The 20,942-nt window shown below is 34.1% G+C and overlaps 3 protein-coding genes across 5 annotated transcripts in view; 2 read left to right on the top strand and 1 right to left on the bottom strand.

The window, feature by feature from the left end:
• The window catches only part of LOC116337441, a 29,436-nt gene extending 14,009 nt beyond the window's left edge, over positions 1 to 15,427 (bottom strand). The window contains exons 1-3 of one of the 2 annotated variants that reach the window (XM_031762015.1): positions 15,412 to 15,427; positions 14,890 to 14,991; positions 14,319 to 14,630 (exon numbers count right to left, since the gene is read on the bottom strand). In XM_031762015.1, coding sequence (XP_031617875.1) covers positions 14,319 to 14,327 — 9 coding nt within the window. In that variant the 5' untranslated portion in view covers positions 14,328 to 14,630; positions 14,890 to 14,991; positions 15,412 to 15,427. Of the gene's footprint in view, positions 1 to 14,318; positions 14,631 to 14,889; positions 14,992 to 15,151; positions 15,383 to 15,411 lie in introns of those variants that run through there. The other variant, XM_031762014.1, reaches the window with a different exon arrangement.
• LOC116337440 (protein neuralized) lies at positions 1,387 to 12,445 on the top strand. Of its 2 annotated transcripts, none has more exons than XM_031762011.1 (3): positions 1,387 to 1,751; positions 10,128 to 11,701; positions 11,804 to 12,445. In XM_031762011.1, the coding sequence occupies exons 1-3, from the start codon at positions 1,619 to 1,621 to the stop codon at positions 12,059 to 12,061; spliced, it is 1,965 nt and encodes a 654-aa protein (XP_031617871.1). In that variant the 5' UTR covers positions 1,387 to 1,618; the 3' UTR covers positions 12,062 to 12,445. The 2 variants fall into 2 exon arrangements, with proteins under 2 accessions (XP_031617871.1, XP_031617872.1); XM_031762012.1 differs by lacking the exon at positions 1,387 to 1,751 and adding an exon at positions 9,712 to 9,950.
• A 2,319-nt stretch (positions 15,428 to 17,746) lies between the features above and the next one.
• On the top strand, positions 17,747 to 20,672 carry LOC116337732 (apoptosis-linked gene 2-interacting protein X 1-like). Its single transcript, XM_031762561.1, has 5 exons — positions 17,747 to 17,995; positions 18,140 to 18,458; positions 18,549 to 18,664; positions 18,743 to 19,149; positions 19,306 to 20,672. Exons 2-5 carry the CDS (start codon positions 18,253 to 18,255, stop codon positions 20,665 to 20,667), a joined length of 2,091 nt encoding a protein of 696 aa, XP_031618421.1. The 5' UTR covers positions 17,747 to 17,995; positions 18,140 to 18,252; the 3' UTR covers positions 20,668 to 20,672.
• Positions 20,673 to 20,942: the final 270 nt, after the last annotated feature.

Below are 20,942 nucleotides of genomic sequence, written 5' to 3'. Positions count from 1 at the left end.
ATGATTTGTTTATGCTTGGATTTTCCCACTAGTAAAAAAAGTAAATAAATTTTTTTTGGTTTAAATGAGATTCCCTTCTAAGTAAATGATTTCCTTTCTGGTATTTGCATGTGCATGTCAGACTGATTAGTCTAGAGAAGTGTGCGCATGTTCCTAATTAAAAGCCATAAACCAAAAGAGAAATAGAAATCTTTCAGTGTTATCACTCTAGAAAGAGTGGAAGAGAGGAAGACAGAGAAACCCAAAAATTCCCAAAGAAAATATGAATAAAGCAGAAGATGAGAAACCCCACTACGCATCTATTGTTTGAGTACGCATGACCAACAAAAGGTGATCGTGTGCTGGGCTGTGTGTGATGTGACTATATCAATTCACAAAGAAAGAAGAAAAAAAAAAGACAACAACACCAAAAGTTCATGAAATAAAACACCGTAAATGAATAAATGCTTAGACTTCTGCCAAAACACACAAATTACATCTTGGAAATCGACGAATCCAAATCCCGAACGGCATACGAACACCGGTTAATAGGCGATTGAAGAAAAAAGAAAGAAAATACCTTTCGATGAAGAAGACGAATACCCGCATACGAATTTCTCATTTCATTTCATAATTGAAGACATTTGAATGCTTTTTGGTTTACTCAATGCTTCTCTCATATTGATGGTTGATGTTTCATACGTTTCTTTCACTTCATCGTCATCATCATCATAGTTTGTGATGCTTTGGCATTTTTTTATACCTTGTTCATTTACTCTTTGCTAAAAACCCGGCATTTCATTCGTACACAATGAAGTAGCGCCGTTTTGCCATGTGTTCACAGGCCATACGCAGCATAAACAATAGTAAGACCGCTGCAATCAAAAGCGATCGGCAACAAATATGAATTGTCGACTAACGAAAAGTGTGTGTATGAGAATGTTGAAGCAGGCATGTTTCAACACAACCGACTTCAGTCCATTGCGCTTTGATTGTGTGAGTGTGACTGTCTGTCTGTCTGTCTCTCTGTGTGTATGTAATGATGATGATGTTGACTGGGTTTGTGTGAATGCAGCTGTACGCAAAAGGCGCACCAATGTTCATTCGTTATGCGCACCAATGTTCTTGTCATCAGACATACACTCAGCTCTTAAATACACACATCTATGCATACCATTCACATACACGCGCAGCACCTACCGTATGTTATAATTTTGCCAGCAGGCTTACACACAGACACATAAGTACACATCTACAGACACACAACCATTGCCGTAAAGCAGATGACAGACGTTGATGTTGTGTGTAAGAAATTTCTCGGTGAAGAGTACGCTCTTTGGTGTATTTGCTCGTGCCGAAATGTAATTTAGTTTTTCAGTTGCAATCAGTTATCTGACCGAAACGGATGGTCTTCGTCATTTTTTCCGATCGAAAATTCAAACATAAAAATATTATTTTATTCATTTGAATCAGTTATTTATTTAGAGAACTTTTTTTTTTTCTTCTGTTAATATCGTTTTGATTTTTTTTCATTTTCGTTGCCTCCTGCACCAGTGCACATTTGCGTTCAGTTTTTTTAAAAAAATTTGTTCCCATTTTTTTTTTTCGCTTAAATTTGGCAATCATTTTTCGCATTTAAATGTTTATTAAAACATCAAAGAACTGTTGTACTAGTGATAATAAAAAATGTCATTGTAAAGATGAAAGTTCGTTCTCACCCATAAAGAGTAAAATGAAGGTTTTGAAGAAAATCAAGCGACGCATGGGATTAGGTTTGTATTTATTTCCATTTCATTTTACAAAGTTTTTCTTCTTTTCGCTACACATCGAAGAGTCGCCTCGTTTTGTTTTATTAGAGAAAGAGTACTGAACATTGGTTTATTCATACCAGACGATGGCTCATTTTGACAGCTATATTTCTATTCGAAATCGGTTTGCATGTGAATGCGTGCAAGTGCGAATTACATGAATTTCAACCTATTACTGTTATTTATGTGGTGTACATGTGTTTGAATGCGTTAAAAATGTCCGCAAAGTAAAAAAAAGAACTGAAACTAAATTTCAATGCATTGATTCATTGACTTAACCCGGTGTAATTGAGTTGAACTTTATCAAATGCCATAAATTATAGTGCAGTCTAGTACAGTGGAATTGTCGACCGGCTTACAATAAATTTATTGTGATGTTTTTTTCGCTTCGTATTTAGAATGAAGTCTTGCTCATTTTCGACCGTTTGTATGATTCTTTTGTATTGCGGTCTCATGTCTCGACTCAATTCGACTCTGTTGTCATCTTTTTTTGTTGTTGTTGGTTGCGAACAAAATAAAAATCGATAGTTGAACGAACGTTCGTAAATACACACGGTATTTTTCGCAAGAGTGTATGATACTCTCCATATTCACTTTCTCTATTTTTGAAAATGCCAAAATCATTTATCAATGGAGCGACAAAATGTTGGACAAAGTACGTCATGGAATCGCGTTGATGATTTTATAATGATATGACAAAAATCGCATCATTCAAACGAAAAAACAACCCAAAAATGGCAAATGAGAACGAAGCCTAATATTATAACAGAGTATATGACGACAAACCATCATGTCTGCATTGTTACGCATCATTTATTAGTTACTTTTTTTTGCTTTTCATTCGATTACAGTTTAAACTAAATAGCTTCAATTGATAGCATTAATGCTTTCTATGGTATCAGTGAAATGCGTACGACGAAAGTGCTAGCAACCGCATGAGGTGCTAAACAAATTACAAATAATCATAAGAAACTTTAAAAGGTGACTGTGACTAAGTGAAGTACAAGAGATAAAAAAAAATAATTAAAAAGAACGTGATATGCAAATACATCATGCTTGCTCACTGATATAAAACAACAACAACAACAACACAAAACTAACAACAAAAGAAACACCACACACATTTTTCGTTGTTGTTAATGATCTTTATAAAAAAAAGTATAAATAGCAGCGACACTGCGTTGTTCAACAGCAAAACTATTTAATCGCACTATTTTAATATACTCCTATTTGGTTTCTAACAAAACTGCTGAATATAAATATATTCCTCCATTGCAATGCAATTAGAAATAAACTCAAAACCACAACTATTGTGACGACATCTCATCGTTCATTTGCCTATTTACACACACCTCTTGCTCCCTCTCTCTCTCTCTCTCTTTCTCTCTCTCTCTCTCTCCGTATCTCTTTCACTCTGTGTGTATACAAAAGATACGCTGTAAGCAAAAGATTATACAAAAATAAATATCGACAAATTTTACATGAAATAGTTGATCATACAGCTGTTATATGTTAAAAGAGCATTTTATATGCATATATCTATTGTACTGAATGCATTTATTCATTTACTGATTTCGCTAAAATGATCAGCCGTTTTCACTTATAAATATTTCCCATGCTTGATCGACGATTCTTTGCATGCGATCACATTCTATACCAACGCTTTCATGCAATCGCGTTGGTAAAATGAATCAAATTCGCACACTCAATTAACAACAAAACCAACAACACATTCAACGTGTTACAATATTTATTTTTTGTAAATCTTATAACGATCTTGAGTTCAAAAATTCATTTCTTTTGGTTATAGCTAAAATCTTCGTACATTTGATTTTGTTGAGCTCCAAATATCCGTAGCACATAGAAAATGCGTCCCTCTGTTATGGCAAGGAAAAAAAGGTCTAATGCTCAAAATTAAAACATCTGCCATCGCCGATTTCATTTGCTGCCTAGCAGTTGTTTTTTCTTCGATTCTTTTCTCGTTATTCTACGGCTGCACTCATACACACATACATCTGCATTTTGGTTTTTGGTAGTTCAACAAAAAAAAAAGAGAACAAGCTGCAAAATGTATGTATATATCGATGTATGAGTGCATATGTTCTTCATATATTGAATCGAAAAGTAAAAAGTAAAGTCTCGGTGTTAAATCAGAGGGGAGAGAAAATACATTTTCAATGTGTCGTTGTTTCACCCTAAAATTCCCATTTTTGGCCGTTATTCACTGTGCTTATAGAATTAAAATGAAATGAATAAACGACAAACCATTTGATTTAAACTGTATCTCCAACGTTTTATTTCATCGAATTGACCATCAGATGTTACATTTATTCATTTTCTTTTCGAAGCTTATCGCTAACAATGTTCGATTATTGACGATTATAATCGATCGATGTCCATCTGTGGACAACTTTGTATCGATGGTCAGCATTGGTCACTTTATTTTGTTGCAAGATGCATACACTGTATTTGGCAAATAATTATGCAGGTGCCGATAATTGGTGCGCTATTACTGCAATCATTCGCAGTGAATGAAATGCGATCAATACAGAGGAAGTAAATGTTCGAAACATTTTCAAAACACCCGGTATTTAATTGACGCACTCTCAAAATTACTACACAAATGAGACAGACACACATAAAACAAAAATGTGCAGCGCAATAACAGCTTCCGAATGCATTTTTTCAACTTCATCCTTTTTTGGTGCATCCTGAGTGTGACGCACACACACAAACATAGAGAGAGAGAGAGAAAGAGGAGAAACAGAGAAAACATTGATCGATGCATCATCATGTTACGACCCCGTTTTAATTACACGACATGCTTAAACCGAAAAATCTTTTAATTCTCTGTCAATCTTTCTGGCACTCTAGAGAGTCATTTTCCGTTTAAAAGTGTGCACATAATATCGTTTGGGAATTTGTCATATGTTGTTTATTTCGTCTATCTCTTCTTTTCAAGATCAATTCACATGTGTTTGCGTAGGCCGCATATTTTGCAAAATGTTTTTAGTTGGGTTTTTCCCATTTTCATTATGAATAAAACCACGAAAAGACCCTTCTTCTTTCTTTTTGAAAATAAATTCGAAGAACAATTCCAACATCTGGCGTTGAATAAAAAATTTACATTTGGCTCAATGTTATTTTGTTCACTCTTTTTATGGTTTTGTTTGATTAGTAGAAATGCTCGCGCAATGCTTATCGCTTTTATAAGCGAAAGAGAGTGAATTACACCACAAAATGTATTCACCCGCATAATAATAATCCGTGGAATAAACCGATGATGAAGAAAAAAAACGCAACATAGCCCAAATCTTGATAGTTCGTTCCATCGAAAAAAGTGGAAGGGTGAGCGACCGCAAAGGTGTCAATTAATATAGATTCGCTACGGATCAAACAGAAATATTTGTTTATTTATTGTTTTTTTGTTTGCGTTATGTTTGTTCAATTCTTGTTATCTTCACGCTTGAATAAAACAAATTCTTGTGAAAATCAGTCAGCGAACTGAAAATTGATTGACATAGTTGTGAATATCTATCGAATAAGCACATTTCTGTTTTACCATTATGATAAAGAAACGAACACAAAAAAAAACACCCATCACTTCAAACGAACACGAACATTGAAAACAATTCAGTTTCAATTGAAATTTAGTTCATGTTTCGCCAACGCCATCATTTAATGCTCCGATAAAACAGGAAACGTACGTAAGTATGATTTCCGCCACAAATACACACACATTCGGTGTGCGGTTTTATTTTGATCGCCATACGCATATTCCAAATCGAGATATGATTTTTTTTACAAAAAAAAAAGAAACACAAACCCATTGAATTCTTAATGTGTTCAGTGCAATTCATTAATTATATGCCATAGTGTATGTACTCGATGCAATTGACCAATATAAAATATGATAATGAAACGATCATGCACACATTCGCACACATAAAATTGCGCACCGTTAACCACAAATGGTAAGGTCTACTATTTGAGCGGTACTTGAGTGCTCTGCTGATACGCCGGCCATTGTAATTGCCAATTCATTTGAAAGAAGGTGAAGCCATGAAATAACAACAGCAAACTTTAAAAATAGAGATGGACTGTTCGGCATAGCATGACTGTTATGAATGTAATCTTCATTTTGCGGGGTAAAATAATGATCACATACATGAAACATATAATTTGCCGCAGGCTTAAATTCCCATCAGCCAAAAAAACAACAACAACAACATAAATGACGTTCATCAGACATAACATAAATTTGTCATCCGAAATTCACCATTTGATGTCATGTTCTAATTGTCATTACATCGTTTTATTAAAAAAAAACAAAGTCCGAATATTGTGTTTGACACGAATGAAATGCAAAATGTTGCGTCAGTGTGTGTGTTTTTGTGAATGTGATGTGCACGTAACATCGAAGTAGAAAAAAATCGGATCGACATCAAAAACAAGGGAGACGAACATAGTCAAAAAAAAAAACATATAAAACACGCAGCTGTTGCTTTTCATTTTCTGTTTTTCAATGTACACCTTTTTAGCATTCATATGTGTTCGATGAACAGAACGCATTCAGGGCAATGGCTGCATTGAATAAACTCAGCTATGATAATCGAACAGCCCCTATTCAATGCAAACGCACACACGCTCACACTCTTTCTTATGGTTAACTCTCCCATATCTACGGGTTTAATGTATCTGCATGCAATAGCAACAACAAAAAAGAGAAATCTTTTCAATGGACTTAGCTTATTCTTCTCTCTTGATTGTAGAAATGCAACCATGTATTCACATTATGTTTACATCATTTTCATTTTGTATGGCCAAGAAAGAATAACCGATATATACATCAAATCATACATTTTTTTTGTCAAAACAATGTTTTGCGCACTTTTATTTTTGTTCTTCTTTCGATTCGAAATTGTTACAAGATTTTTTATTTTTTGTCGCATTTCGTTAAAAAATAAATAATTATTATTTTGATGTGTCATTGTCACCGATCATTGTGCTCAAAAGTTCATCGTGGCAATTTTCCCATCCGAAAAAAAAGAAATCATATCAACTCACAACATGAGCATCTTTTCTACCTCGATTTTCAATGTGATTTTTCGAGTTTGTTTCTTTGTTCATCTTCTTTATTATATGAACGCTTGAATATTGTGTTGGTGTATCCCTTAAAGGTGAAAACATTGTTGTCGATCGTCGAACATCTGGACAAAAATGTTTATTATAGAATAAAAATTTTGTTTTGTTATTTCTGCTGAAAATGTCGGTTTTGTTCGAAATACATTTTATGAGCTTGAAAATCAATTCGTTTCATTGATTCGACAGTGTGGGAAAGAAAAAGCAAAAAATGTGTCACCAAGAAAAACAAAAATCCAACGTTGTATGCATCGAATATCATTGAATTACTTTGATCGGTCATCGAACGTGCTTGGTCACCGATTATTTTTTTATATAAACTTCTTTCAAGTTCATAATGATATATTTTCTAGAAAAGATACGGTGACCGATATGTTACAGTGTGTCTGTTAATCAAACATTAAAATGATACTTCATGACGCACAACGGAATACATTCATGTCATTCTGCATTAGTTAGCAGATAAAATAAAAATTTATTTTGAAGATCAAGAACGGACAGATCAAAATAAAAACGAGATTACAAATGCAAAACCATAACACAGGAAAACGACGCACAAAAAAAAACATACACAAGCAGGAAAACAGATCACGCCAAACTAATTTTTTCAAGGTAACACGTGCAGAAAAAAAAACAAGCATCAAAACGGCAAGAGTCCGCATATCGAAATGAGTGATGTCGTGTATTTTAAATGTGCGAGTCTAGCATAAAGTTTGTGTTAGATCATCATAAGTGCGAGATAAAAACAAAACATATATTCTTCTTTGTTAAGATTAAAAATAATGAACGAAAAAAAAGACCTACGCTGATATAAGCATACAAAGGTTTCTAGTGGTTTCGGACTGTGGTATTCAAATGATCAGCGTCGCCTTGTTGCTGTCACTGACATAATCCAATTTATATGATATGTTCGGTTTTTTTTTTGTTGTGGCGTTCCGGCACCCATGACACATTCCGTATCGCACGACGTACAATGTGAATTCGTGTCTTCACATTCATTCAACTGTTTCTCATGTGTAAAATTGAAATTTGTAATGAATACAATAATCTGGTTGTTCACTGTGTGTTGAAAATCATTTTCCGTGGCTTTCACAAGATTCACTCTAAAAAGCGATGGCTTTTAATTTATCTGTTTTTATTTTCTTCATATTCTCTTCACAAATTAATGAAGAAAAAAAATGAAGAAAATTAAAGTGAAAAAAAAACACATGAAGCAAAACATAACAAGAGCATAACGATCTTCAATTTTCATGTTTTCAAGTATGTGAAATTAGATAAATTTTCTGTATTGATTTTCATCATATTTCGTTTGCGATCGCTTACATCACATGAACAATAAATATGAAGAACAACAGCAACAACCTAACAACAAAGCTACGTACGACATTCAAATGGGATCGGTCCCAAAGAGAAAGAAGACGAGAGAAAATGAAACGCATTTCAAAGCATTTGAGTGTGCATTACTCAGAAATTGTAGTTGCATTGAATGAAAGGCATTGGCTCGTGAAGAGAAAATAAAAGAAGAAACTAATGGTAATGATAATGCACGAATTTCAGGAAAAAAAATATATATACACCAAAATGGGGAGAAAAGAGAATTATTTTCATGCGCGCTCGACTACCACATTGAAAACTATAACTTATTCTCTTATTATTCCATTTACTTCATGCTCTTTGATTTCTGATGCGATGTCGTGAGCACTGATCATGTTCGGCAGAAGACGAGTATGCATTTAAATACGCTCTCTATTCTTTGTGTTGTTGGCCATTCCAACGGTTTGCCGCTTCTGTTTACCTTTCTGATGTCTTCATTTTTTTTCTTCTTCTCCATCAATTTCTAATGCGGTGTTGTTGTTTTCTCAGTTGTATGTATACGTATACGTATTTGTTTGATGTGCGTTGCCTATTTATGGCATTGTTTTGCGCCCGAAATGCAATCGCATTCCCTTACATTGAACGATCACGAACCGGAAATTCTTCATATACCGGATCTTCGGTTCACGTATTGATGTTTTCTTGGCTCTTTGTTTTTACACATTTCTTATTGCGCCCCCCGTCTCACATTCAATTTCGGAACAATTCCCGAAAATCAGAATTTTAAAAGAACAGACCTTTTTGTCTCGCCTTATGAATGACTCGCTTCTATCACAAACATTTTATGTGTATGAGCTCATTTATCGAACTATTCATCAACTTTAGTTTCAATGATCGTGTACACAATAAACATAGTACACTGTACATGATTTATATATTTGTGTGATGTATATTGTGCGCTGGCAATAGCCTGTGAGAGAATCGTTCGCTGGAGATAACGAAAAGTCAAAGTGAAACTGAGTCAAGCGAACGTACATAGAACCCTGTACAATAGCAACAAGAAATAACATACACATCGAAATAAAACCGCACACAAAAAAAAAACAGATTGAATACATGCTTTTGACTAAAAATACGATTCTAGCCGTCAAATCTTGATGTGTTATAAAATAAACGCATTTGTATTTGAATTGATTACGATTTTGGTTGGGCTATTTGTTTCTAGACATGTCTTGACCACCACTTGCAATGTTACTTATATTGTCAAGTGAAAGTATTCGAATTGATCGTTGGTTGGCCTTGTATGTTGTTGTGTATAACGAATAAAAAAAGAAGCGAGAAAAAAAGGTTTGTCTCTTCTCGTTCGTTGATTGTGTTTCGTCATATTTATTATGTGACTGATTTGACTATTCGTAACCATCATCGGTTGAGAGTATCAAAACAACTGTCATTTACGATTGAAAATAACGTGCTTGAGTTCAGTGGAGTGATCCGAAATAATGTAGACGGAATACAAAAAAAAAGAACTCTCATCTCAATCAAAAAGTCAATGTTCGTTTATGCTTTGCAAAATGGCATAACAATTTTTCGTTCTTCTATTACAACGTGTGTGTATTTGTTCGCATTCAAACAATAGACGATCAGTTTCATTTTTAACCAATACTCAGAGCAATCGAATTGACAATCAATTTATAATGCCGAACAGTTGTAAATATTTTAATGTTTAACCTACTGACATTTATTTTTGTTCTTTCATCGAAACGAAAAAATTATGTATTTTCTTGCCATGTTCTCAATTATATTTTATCACTTAAAATGTTTGCCCACTATCAAAATACATAACTAACCATGAATCTTATTTTTTTCTTCTTCTAAATTTTGCAGCAACAAGTAATACTGTAACATGCCCAGGACCAAATAATTTGCCACCGCTGCGATTCCATTATGTGCATGGTGATAATATTCGTATATCGCGCGATGGCACGCTCGCAAAACGCTTTGAAAGTTTTAATAAAGGTGTGACATTTAGTGACCGGCCGGTGAAACCAAATGAACGTGTTTTCATCAAATTTTCGGAAATTTCAAGCAATTGGAGCGGTGTTATTCGATTTGGATTCACATACAATGACCCCGTTACATTTAACGATTCGGCCACATCACGAAATACATTGCCAAAGTATGCATGCCCCGACCTAACAAACCGTCCTGGATTTTGGGCAAAAGCTCTAAACGAACGCTACTGTGAGCGTGATAATATTTTGTTTTACTACTTTACATCGTCGGGTGATGTTCATTTTGGCATAAATGGTGAAGAGAAGGGTATATTCTTTACAATTCCACCGCCACGCGAACCACTCTGGGCATTGGTTGATGTTTATGGGAATTGTTCGGCCATTGAATTTTTGGACTCACGTGTTTGCATGTATCAACATCGATCGGGCAGCCGGCAATCTGCACCATCATCAGCATCAAGTGAAGTTGAGATTGATCGAATTGTTCCACACATGCAATCGCTTTCAGTTAACGAAGATCATCGTCCAACGCTGGCACGTAGCCGATCTGGTAATTCGTTGCGTACATCAGTGACTGCCGTTCCATTTCATCGTACTCGCGGACGAAATGTTCAATTGTCACAGGATAAAATGATAGCCACACGTGTTGAAACTGAATTTTGTCAAGGTTATGTGTTTACCGCACGTCCAATTCGTATTGGTGAAAAATTAATTGTTCAAGTGTTACGCACCGAACCAATGTATGTGGGTGCATTGGCTTTGGGTCTTACGTCATGCGATCCAGCCACACTACAACCATCCGATTTACCAGATGATTCTGATTTACTATTAGATCGACCAGAATATTGGGTGGTTAGCAAAGATATTGCATCGAATCCAGTACGTGGTGATGAAATTATCTTTTCCATTTCACCAAATGGTGAAGTTCAAATCAGTAAAAATGATGGACCACCTACAGTTATAATGCATGTCGATCAAAGTCTTCAACTATGGGCATTTTTAGATGTATATGGTTCAACGCAATCGGTTCGTGTTCTAAGTCAAATGGCAACATCGCCACAATACCAAACTCCAATTTCCAATTCAACAACGATGCTTTCGATTCAACGACCAATTTCACAACGATATGCATCGCAAAATTTAACACCAACCGAATCAATTAGCAGTATTGAAGTGATGCCAGCACCGGCCGCACAAATAACACAATCAAGACGATCGATACCAGTTGCAGTATCAGCACAAACGAATCGTGTCATTTCAAGCAGTGATATGATTCAATTGCAATCGGGTGGCACGGTTTTAGTTGTCAATCTTCCGCCCGCTAGCAGTAACAATGATATTAGTGGTAATAGTCAAACACATCAACCGCAAATCACTCAAATGCCAATTCCACCACCAACCGCAGTCAATTCAGCTTCGATTACATACTCGTCCAATTATGTTGAGGTAAGCATTACAATTATTTGCCATTTTATTGTTTATCACATTTTAGCGGTCATTATTGCAAGTACTTATCGAACATTTTATTTTTTCATCTCTTTTACATAGACAAAACCAACAAAACCAACTTCAACACAACAGTACAGCCAATTATCACAATGGCAAGATGCGAATGCGGCCAATCTTGGACAAGGAAACGAATGCACCATTTGCTATGAGCATTCAATCGATTCGGTTCTATATACATGCGGTCACATGTGTATGTGCTATGAATGTGCTGTGAAACAATGGCATGGAATTGGTGGCGGTCATTGTCCACTTTGCCGAGCTGTTATTCGAGATGTTATCCGTATATACAAGTCATAAATTAATGAAAACCCTCAAAATGGAACACTTACCAAAAGAAAAATTCAAAATAACTAAATACAAATCTAAACGAACAAAAAAAACATTTAATAAAATACCAAAAAACATATAATAACTAAATTGAGAGATAGACAGAAAAAGAGAAAAATAATCATTATTGCAAAAAAACTGCACCGAAAATATCTAACGAATAACGAAATATTGTACTATTTAAGATTCGGTTGCATTTGCACACTTTTTTACCATTCGTATAGGATAGAAAATCAAAAGGAGAAAGAGAGAGATAAAAAAATACAACTTAAAGCAGTTTATTTGGATTCGCCTATTTGTATAAAACGAGAACGAACATAATAATATAATGGAAACATGTTATCGTATCATATTTAAAAAAAAAACGAACAATTTCGTATGACACATTAAGAAAAATTCCAATGAAACCAAACATTAAACATTTAATATCATTTGAAATGAATTAGGAATTAAAATATTTTGGTTCTGCAGAAATCCAATTTGGACAATGCACCTCACCAACAGAGTTGAGTGCTAACAAAATGGACCGAAAATAGCAACAACAGACAAAATACAATCAGCCTAAAACTGTACTTTATAAGCAAAATCGAAGTTAAAATAGAAATCATTTTCCGTCGTTAGGCATAAATAAAAACAAATTTCGTTTTCTTAATATGTAAATAAATAATAATTGTATTAAAATTGTATGGATATAGGCACTTAGTTCGCATTTTAGTCATTTCATTCAATTTAAAGCGTTTAAAATTTGCACAAAATTGGTGAAACAAAAATAAAAACCCATAAAATATTGACAAATACACACAAATCATTGTTAAATAATTTATCGAAAAAGAAAATTGAAACAGCCAATAAATATACTTTTTAATCGTCCAAAAATCGTAAGCCAAAAATCGATTTCGATTCAATGCTATATTTTAATCAAACTTAACAAATATATCACGGCTCGATATTAAACTGGAGCTTCATTTACTACTTATTATATCATTATTGACTGTTGTTTTCTTTCTTTTGTGCATATCTCAAAACATCGTAAGACAACAAAATCAATTATGCAATTACCGTCTTTACAAACAATTTCTACTAACTATTTTAACGATAATATACTTGATAGCTATTTATTAGATAAACTGGACACATTGCGAACAGAATTGTCTTTAATAAAAAAATATGTGGATCCATATGGATATCATGTGAATTTAAAAATGAAATTAAAACGTATTTTGTTTTTGTTGATTCAAATTTACAGGATTGTAAGCGGTTCGGTGAGTCAAACTGATCAAATTTGATTACAAAATAATGCGAAATATATCGCGCGAACGTGAAAATGGTCCGAATTGGAAATTCCGGGAAATTCTGCTGATGATGATAATCAATTCAGTTGATAAAATTTAAGATTGTTTTGATTACAAACATGTTGGTATTTGTGTTTTGTTTAAGACACTTTATTTCCTGGCAATTCTTGTTTATTGATTTTACTGGAAATACTCAATATTTTGCTAGTGTTGGATTTTTTTTTTGTGTTGAATTTTCGAATTATTATCAGAGTATTGAGAATATCGTTCATTTTTGTGGAAGTTTGTAGGACCCTCCCTGATGCCCATGTGAGATAATAATGTTGCACTTGTTAGACGCAGAGAAAAAGTGACTGAATCAAAAATATTCTTGGCATTCAGATGGAAAGGGTTGAATTAATGTTGAGGGAGTGGATTGAATTGACAGGGTGCTAACATTGATAAATGCTCACACCTTTCCGCCCCCCCCCCCTTTCTGAATTTTATTCACTTTTTCCATTAAAAACTCGCAGTTAATTACATTTGCATAGTGAGTTGAGCCAGTATAACACCTGAGTAATTGGAAGTGATATGCGTTTGTGAATTTTGCGATGAAATTGAAATGTGTCATTTGTCATTCAAATTTAATCAACACTTTGGAAACTTGTACCAATTTTGCTCAGCGTTGCATTGACGATGAGAAGATTGTCAGAAACCATTCGCAAAATGTCAAATTGTGATGATACGAAAAAAAAATGTGCTGATTTATTGTCATTTTTCTTTTGCTCTATTTATTCGGAATTTCAGTGCTTATTGAGTTTTATATTTCATAGAAATATTAAGCGAGCTTAAATCGTTTTTGAAGTGATGATGACATACATGATAAGGAATTCCTTTTGTTCAAAAAATCACAATAAAGATGCGGTATGATAACGGTTAAACATTGTACAACTTACATGTGACATCCTGCACCAAATGAATGCTTTACATAGTTCGTTGAAGTGTCCTGATACTTTATGATTGGAGAATGATTTCTAAAATGTTCTAGCTCGTTGTTGTTTTCGTCGTCGTTTTCGTTTTCATATATGTGATGGCGGTCAAGGTATTTAGTCTTTCTATCTCTCTCTCTTTCTCACGTTTAACAGATGAACGAAGCTTGAAAGAGGTCCGTATGTAAGTGGTTTTTCGTTTTTCTAATCTCGCTAGTTTGAAATCGATTTAACTTCAAAATCAACACAATCTCTCTTTATTTCTTTCTTTCTCTTTATCTGGAATTTGAAAAATACAAGTTATAACGTTCTATTCGGCATTATTAAGACGACAAACTATTTTCTCTTCATCATTTTCAGAAGGACAAAAGGTTAAATAGTTTGTACTTCAGAAATAAATTAAATTTTATCATGCTCAAAAAGTGAAAACAAAAACTAGCTAGTATGTGACATACCAATGTGAGTATATGCAAAGCATTGTTCGCTTCGATAAAACATTGAACAAAATATAAACAACTGAAGAAAAAAAATTGTTTACCTTTTATCGGCAATCGGTGGTGTAAATAACTTTGCTTGGCAACACTCACGCACTCACGCTCACTTGGTTGATATTGTCAATGTGAGCAATAATAGGCTCTGGCTGGATGATATTTTCGAATAATTAATATAAAATGGAGAAACCGAAATGTCATTACATGTCACATTCGGTATAGTTGAATTTAAATAAGTTATTATAGCCCTTGAACTTCTATAGCGTAAATACAAAATGATTAATATAGAAAAATTGTGAAGATGTTCACATTTAATCAATTATCCAGTAATTTGACGGACGAAATTGTCACATTCAATCAATAAAAGCGTTTATAAAATCACAAACAGATCGCAATACTCGTAAAATTGGCAAATTATTTGATATCGCTTATAGTGAATTGTGATTGTAATGATTCTATATTGTTTTCCGTGTTTATTTTTTAATTCAAAAATGAAAATAGAAAAATTGGCTTCTGTACTGAGCAAAACTGCGTTGTAGACTGAAGTCAAATTTTCCATTGCAATGTACCTCACATCGGGCACCGTGTGTATACAACGCGCGCTGTACTGTTGCTGTTCGGTGTTGATAAAATACGGAACAACACGGAAAAAAACCATACACACACACACACGATATGTTTTCACATAGCGAGAGCGCTTTTCTCCAGTTTTCCCAATCGAAACTTTCATCATTTCGTGTTCGCGTGTGCAAGATGATTGTATTCGTGTGTGTGGCTGTTGCAAACGGAGTTTTATGCGTGCTTTTGTATTGAATATGGAAAATGTTCCGTATGCTTTGACATCATGTACAGCTGATAGACCGAACTAAAAACGGTACTATATTATTATTATTACGGCATGAATTGTTTACGTTTATATTTCAAATCATCACAAAATCTTATAATCTATAGCCAAACCATTTTTCTCTCGCGTAGCGTGCAAGTGTCACAATCGTGAATTATCCCTGTTCATCAAATGCGATGTTCAGGCACAGAACAAATGAGAACAAAAAAACGCTGAAATCGTGATAGCACGTATAGTAATTTAATAGTTTTTGAAGAAGAAAAAAATGCATGCGACAGACACATCCCGATTTTATTTTTGGCGTGAATTCAAGGCATCCATATATTGTACGAACGTTGCATTCTCGTTGGTCGATTGAGCTGTGCCAAGGTGTGTATTTTTCTTTTTAATACTTTCATCACGTTTGTTTTCTACTTCGTAATCTTTATTAATCAAATTCGATTGCTCAATTATTCGTACGATTGCCAATTTAATTTCGAAGTTCCATGCATTTTACCGTCTGCACGTCGAGTTTGTTGTCACATGTGCTAGAAATATAATTGGGAATATTCACTTATTATACCATCGGAAATGAAATGGGAAATTGCAAATTCAACTTCGATAATATTGAAAATACAATTTATTCAATGACAGACGCATTTTGTGCGCTGAATCATTGGTAAAGACGTAATTTGATAATGTTTGGTTTTTGCATCAATCAATTTCGGTTAGTTGAAATTGGGGCCGCCATTTTGCCCACATCAATTTTTCGGTCATTATAAACAAAAAAGTAATTATCATGTACGCGCGACTCGAAAAGAAAAATAAACATTCAACAAATGTAAACTTAATGCTTTTTGCATTAGTTGGCTTTCAGCAACTATAGCCGTAGACTCAAATGTGAAAACATAATGAGTTTTTGTTGCTTCTATATTTTTTTTCTGGTTGTTCCAAACCACCTGTTCGTCTATCATCTATACCAAATGCACTTATGAATATGCCGAGCACGTATACAATATTGACAAATGCAACAATCTCAATGACTCTACCGAAAAATGAAAGGATAATCGAGACTAGAATATTTTCATTTTTTGCTTGTTTCCATAATTTAATGGAGTGCAGAGAGGTTCTCATTCATTTATATACATTATTCTTATCGCATTTTTTTTTTCGTTGAACAAAGTCGATGTGATGCAATTGCATTTTTTCGTGAAAATTGTGTTGAATGTTTCTATTTGAAGTCAAACTAATATTTGCATTGCATGTCTAAACTAAATGGTTTAAATGTCATGTACAACGTGTGCAACGTCGCATAGGTCATGTTCATCGATTGTTTGTTGTTTATTCCAGCCGAAATGCGTTGGCTGTGTGTTGAATTTATCCGACCGATGTGAACGACCGCCAATTTGACGTATAATTTCAGGCAATATTTTTTTTTTTCATTTCGTTTAAACCACCGTTGATTTATGAATATTTAATGAAATCCGTTTTTGCAGCAATTCCGTGCGTCCGGAAAATGCCCATTCGAAATTTAAAATAAACATGACTTTACATTGGTCGGGTAGCAAAACGATGCTTTATTGATTTCTAAGTTTGCACACGATGATGACGATGTTAATGTACATAATGTCAACAGGAAAAATGAGCCGAAAGAAGGAAAAAATCGACAATGGTCGACTGTCTGGAGCCAAGAAACCAAGTGCGATTCACATTAAATCGGTATTTTTGTTCTTTGTCGCTATTATTCAATTACAGCAAGAGCAAGGCTAAACAATGCGGCGTGCACATTATATCATTTTTATTTGCAATAAAACATTGCGTTCAAATGATTTTCTGGACACATTTGCCATTTTTCGATTCCATTTCAAGTTCAGAGTATGTAAACAACATGTTGTGAAGAGTATTAAAAACTGAATATGCACCAGATTTTTAATTCTGTTGAAAGTCGTCTTTATGGGTTTTCGAAGAAAAAAACGTTCATTTTTGAAATTCAAACGACAAATACATTCAAATTTTTACTAGAATCTATAGGCACACGAAGAAAATGAAGTAAAAACTAAAGAAGTTGGTGTCTATTTTTTTCTCACTTAAGAGAATGAAAACAATAGGAAGACTTGGAGGATATACTTTATGCGAATCATAAAGTATGTGTACACACAGCAATCTTAGACTTAAACTCATTCTATTCATTTACATGTGCTAATCTCTAAGAATTTTCAAATGAATGCGAGACACACATTTATGATGGACATATCTGCAGTGGGTAATTCATGTTCATCACGTAGCCAGCAGAAGATGACTGTACTCGGGTCGTATGACTATAAATTCAGGTATACGAACGACACCTACTCACACATAATGAACGTTTTAAATGCAAAAAATTTGTGCAAAGACAATTCGTTTATGTTGTTTTTTCGTACTTTCAAATTGTTCTGGTGATTATAAACAAAATGCTAAGCATGAATTTGTTTTAGTCGTATTCTGATCGTATAAGCATAAACTATACAGAGAGCCGAGTAAAAAGTATACTTTGTACAACAGCAAGTATTTTCTCTCAATAATTTTTAACCGTAAAATTCTAATCGAAATGTCGACATTATTGGTTGTACCATTGAAGCGAACCGTTGAATTGGATACGGTGGAACCGTTCATAAATCTATTCAACAATTCATACAATGGAAATAATTTAAATGCAATTGATTTTCCGTATGCCATAAGTGAGTTAAGTAAATTAAGAAATTTGGCCGTTGTTCGACCATGTATTAAATTGGAATCTCTGGACGTGATTTATAAGTAAGTTGAAACAAATAAAAGAGCATCGCATCAAATTCAACTGAAATTGTGTGTTAATAACTTTCATTCGATTCAATATCTATTTATTAGTTATTACGACCAATTATGTACGCTGGAATCAAAACTGCCGATGCATAAATTGCGAATTCCGTACAAGTGGAAAGATGCATTCGGTAAAAAAATGTTCAGAGGACGAAGCAGTTTAAGTGAGTTTTGGTTTTTCATGTTCATTATTTTTTTTTTATGACATAACATCCGCTCCATTTTTTTCATATTCAAATTAGCAATATCATCATTGGCTTATGAAAAGCGTTGTATTCTATTCAATATTGGTGCAATGCAGAGTGCAATCGCCGCAGCACAAGGAACGTATCGAGATGATGGCTTTAAATTGGCCACACAATTGTTACAACGTAGTGCTGGCATTTTTGCACATTTAAAAAACATCACCACGTGTTCCATTCCAGAAGAATTAACGCCCGATTCGAGCCCAGAAGTATTGCACGTTCTATCAAACTTGATGTTGGCACAGACTCAAGAGATTTTTGTATTAAAAGCGTTGAAACATGTGATGAAAGATTCAACGGTCGCTAAACTCGCAAATTCATGTCAAAAATTGTATGCAAAAGTTTTACGAAGCCTGGAAAAAGACTCAGTTAGTTCAATTTTGGAGAAAGATTGGCATGCAACCGTAAGAATATATTATAATATTGAAAACGAAAAAAAAAGCAACGGATAAAATGGCCCACTGTTATATCTCATATGAAATACATGGACAGGAACTGTATTCGTTGCTTGTACAATGTTTTACCTGCTAAAAGGCTAATTGGTTTTCTAACCTTTTCAGATTGGTGCAAAGCAAGCAGGATTTCATGCTATTTGTCAATTGTATCAGAGTTCTGTGTGTCGCAGCAACAAAACGATTGGTGAAGAAGTCGCTCGACTTCAATACGCTGTCAAACTATTCAAAGCGGCTCAATCGCGTTCGGGCAAATCGAATTTATACGAAGAGTTTGCATTACGTGCTCAACGTCATTTGACAGAATCAAAAAAAGACAATGATTTCATATATCACGCAAATGTTCCTGACATAAAATCACTTGAAGATGTTGAAGACGCACAACTAGCAAAAATTGAAGCATTTACTACGCCATTATCAACAAATTTAAAAGATCTATTTGTTCATTTGGTGCCGGTAGTTTTACACCGGGCAATTGTCGCATCAGACACACGCCGAAATGAGTTCACCAACGTTGAAATCATGAAATTGAACGAAGCAACGCAGAATTTGAATGGAAGTTTAGCGAATTTAAATTTACCGGCAGCCATCGAAGTGGCTGTTGACAGTACACTGCCGCGATCAATAAGAAATAAATTGAAAGACGTTCGTGAACGGGGCGGAATAACAAGTCTACGTTTATCAATGAATGAACTACCCAAATTATTGGAACGTAGCCAAACAATTTTAAACGAATGTGATCGCAAATTGAATGAAGAAGCGAGCGGTGATAAACGTTTGCGAATTCAATTGAAGGAAAAATGGACACGAATCGCATCCGAACAATTGACCAAAAATATTCGATTGAATATCGATAAATATCGTGTCATCATTCACAATGCCATCGCAGCGGACAATGTTATTCAAAAATTATTTGAAAAGCATGCAGATGGAATGGAAATGTTTTCAAAACCGTTATCTGAACTAGAAGAACAATGTCCACTTGGAAATGTAAATGCAAATTGCACTTCGGCTCAAAAGTTGCGCAAATTATTGAAGAAAGTGGATGCAATTAAAACTGAACGCGAAGCGATTGAATCCGAATTGAATTCGATTAAATTTGAAGATCAACACATGGACATGAGTTCCAGAAAGAATGATTCTATTACAAAGCGATTTTCTACATTACGCAAACGCGTTAATGAAAGTATTGCACGGCAAACCATTTTAATTGAACACATTAAAGTGGCTAGCAGTGAATTTGATAGAGAATGCGTCGGTAGATCTGAAGCACGTGATGCATTTCTTATTAAATTTGCAAAAATTTATGATTGCTTCATAACATTGCAAACGAATATAAAAGAAGGCAGGAAATTCTACAAAGATCTCATTTTTTTGCTTATCACGTTTGAACATAAGGTATCTGATTACTGTTGGGCGAGAAAAACCGAAAAATTCAATCTTTTGAAATCTTTGGCAAATCGATCGTAATAAACTCAATTATCAATCAAATCATCGAATCAAACATCGCATTGAAAACCAACATTTAATTAGTTTAAATAATTAAGATTACATATTATGTTTGGATAAATTAATAAAAAACGTTAATTAAATAAGGACATTGTATTTTTCTTGTACTATATTAAAATCAGTAATGTGCGAGCTACATTTTACAGGGGGAGGGGTGATTTTTCAAACACTAAAAATTATCTAATTTGAATAACAAATTTCGTTTTTTTTGCTCTTCACTCGTTTAGCGAAAATCC

The sequence above is a fragment of the Contarinia nasturtii genome, unplaced genomic scaffold (assembly GCF_009176525.2).
Source record: "Contarinia nasturtii isolate CC-2019 unplaced genomic scaffold, AAFC_CNas_1.1 Cnas_scaffold_285, whole genome shotgun sequence".
Taxonomy (NCBI): Eukaryota; Metazoa; Arthropoda; class Insecta; order Diptera; family Cecidomyiidae; genus Contarinia; species Contarinia nasturtii.
Note: the sequence above shows the minus strand (reverse complement) of the source record. Positions and strands in the feature narration are given on the sequence as shown.